The 2,346-nt window shown below is 32.0% G+C and overlaps 1 protein-coding gene across 2 annotated transcripts in view; it reads right to left on the reverse strand.

Moving 5' to 3' along the window:
- The window catches only part of rps6ka5 (ribosomal protein S6 kinase, polypeptide 5), a 60,110-nt gene that overhangs the window by 5,719 nt on the left and 52,045 nt on the right, over positions 1–2,346 (reverse strand). For both annotated transcript variants that reach the window (XM_014025304.1, XM_014025303.1), the window contains exon 16: positions 1,955–2,114. In XM_014025304.1, coding sequence (XP_013880758.1) covers positions 1,955–2,114 — 160 coding nt within the window. The remainder of the gene's footprint in view (positions 1–1,954; positions 2,115–2,346) is intronic.

The following is a 2,346-nucleotide window of genomic DNA, read 5'->3' on the forward strand; positions in this document are numbered from 1 at the left end:
GAGTAAAACTCAGGCTGGTATCTGCAATACTGATACTTTAACGTGTCAGGTAAATTTTTTAAATTAGTGTATTTCAAATAAATGCTTAAAAAAATAAAATACAAAAAATCTGCGTAATTTATTGATTAATTTTAAACTCAGATGTATAGTGATATAGCATCCTCATTTAGAAAACAACAGAGCTAAAGCAACAGAAAAAAACAGTAATATGCAAAAATATTTTTTAAATAATAAAAAATGAAGTAAAATAATAAAACCAATAAAATAAACTTTTGTTTTATTATTAAGAATTGCTATAAAATGGAAAACTTGAGTCTTAAATTGCGTTAGATGAACATATACTATATATTAACGTGAAAATACTGAACATATAATGTCTACAGAGTGGTCTGCTGCTGCGTTTACACATTACATGTGGAAGAAAAAGTAGTCCACTGTGTTCCTGTTAATGATACATTACATGAAATGAGCAAAGTATCAAACTATTGATATTTTGATTTCAGTATTGATCCACCCATCACTATTGACTGCAGCTGACACTAGGTATCGATACCAGTTTTTCTTTGAATCGAGTACGTGTACCAGTACTTCAGTTTGGACACTTGCCAATATCCAATACAAATAACAAGTACTTAATGAGTTACAGTAGAACTTAAACATTACCAGTGTGTTTCAAAACACATCTCTCTTTTTTTTAGAACAAGGTGTCTCTCCTACCTTACAGGCCTACAGCCACTCTGACTGGGTTAAATCAAATTTACAGCATTATCTATACTGTTTCAAAACTTAAAACCAATAAAAAAATAACAATTAAGCTTTTCTTTCAACATTTCTTGAACATGGAACTGCCAAACTTTTCACTTAACATGTAAACTGTAACACATTCAATGGAGTATCAACACTGATATCGATACTGCCATTAGTATCAGTCCCAAGTACCATGGAATTTTGTACGAGTTTGAGTACTTGTGAAGTTACAGGTATCGGGACACCACTAACTGTTGATCTAAGCCTCAGCAAGATTTTAGTGCTTTATTTCTTTTAATTAGCAACAATTTCTGTATAAATGCATTCTTATCATTATAAAAAAATCAGTGGCAAAATGAAGTTAAAAATGCTTTTAAGAAAAATATTAGTTTAAAGTAAAATCATGAATCAGTAGACAGCAATGTAAGGAACAAAACAAGAAAAAGAAAAAATGTCAGGGCTATAAATGTGAAATATAGACTTTGGTATCAGTTTAAGATGAAAAAAAGCATAAATTTTAATGGCAAAAAAAATAAATATATTTTATATATATTTATATTCATCAGCTGTTAAGCACTCGCTGATGAATGGAACAAATTGTTTTAACAATATTATTATTATTAGTAGAAGTTCCCCCTGTGTTCTGAGGCCAACTTGTCCCACCAATGAAGAGACTTCATGGGTTTAAACACCCACTTTTCCAATTGATGCCTTTTCATTGTTGTTCTTACATGGCCCAGACCTAGCTGATCAGATCTGCTTTATTTCTTGTCAAAGATTTTGATTAACTCTTTGGTCTAAAACCAAGAAAATTAGTGACTTCGTTGTGTTTTTTAGGGTGGGGAGGGTGTGTGATGACCTATGAACTTTGGCATCTTCCCAAGCTGCACTGAACTGGTAATGTTCAAACACATACGGATGTTCATTGGTTTATTGCAAGCCATGTTTAATAACTCAATTTTGGGTTCTTCCGACAATTTTAAAAAAGTAATTCAGAACACAGCATTCACACTGCATTCAAGCAGAAATTGCAATTTCTCTAAAAGTGTTTTTTTAATAAGGAACTCATATCTTAAATAAATGTGTCTGCCTCTATAAAATTACAGATGTGGTCACACACCAGTTTGAATGTGAAAACATATTTTAAAATATATATATAAAAAGACCACGCAATCTTGTGATAACAAAAGCCAGGTGATGTTCATACCTTGTATTAGCTCTTTAGCCTGCTGGGACACGTTTCTCCAGGCCTCTCCTTCAAAAGAGAAATCTCCTTGTTTGATTTTTTTCATAATCTCTTCAGCACTAGTGTGTGTTAGGCTCTTCTCCTGACACTGAAAAGGTACCTGCCCAGACAGCATGGTGTACTGAAACAGAGAGGAAAAAATATATGCTCTGCTATAAAACCAACATCCAACCAACTATTTCAAGTGAAATATTTATCACATGCTGCATAAAGACAAAAAGATGAGTGATAATGTATATTAATTCTGTACATTCAATCTAATTTTAATATTTAATACAAATGTACCACATCACAGTTCAATTCAATTCAGTTTATTTATATAGCGCCAAGTCACAACATACGTTGTCTCAGAG

The sequence above is a fragment of the Austrofundulus limnaeus genome, unplaced genomic scaffold (assembly GCF_001266775.1).
Source record: "Austrofundulus limnaeus strain Quisiro unplaced genomic scaffold, Austrofundulus_limnaeus-1.0 Scaffold466, whole genome shotgun sequence".
Classification (NCBI taxonomy): domain Eukaryota; kingdom Metazoa; phylum Chordata; class Actinopteri; order Cyprinodontiformes; family Rivulidae; genus Austrofundulus; species Austrofundulus limnaeus.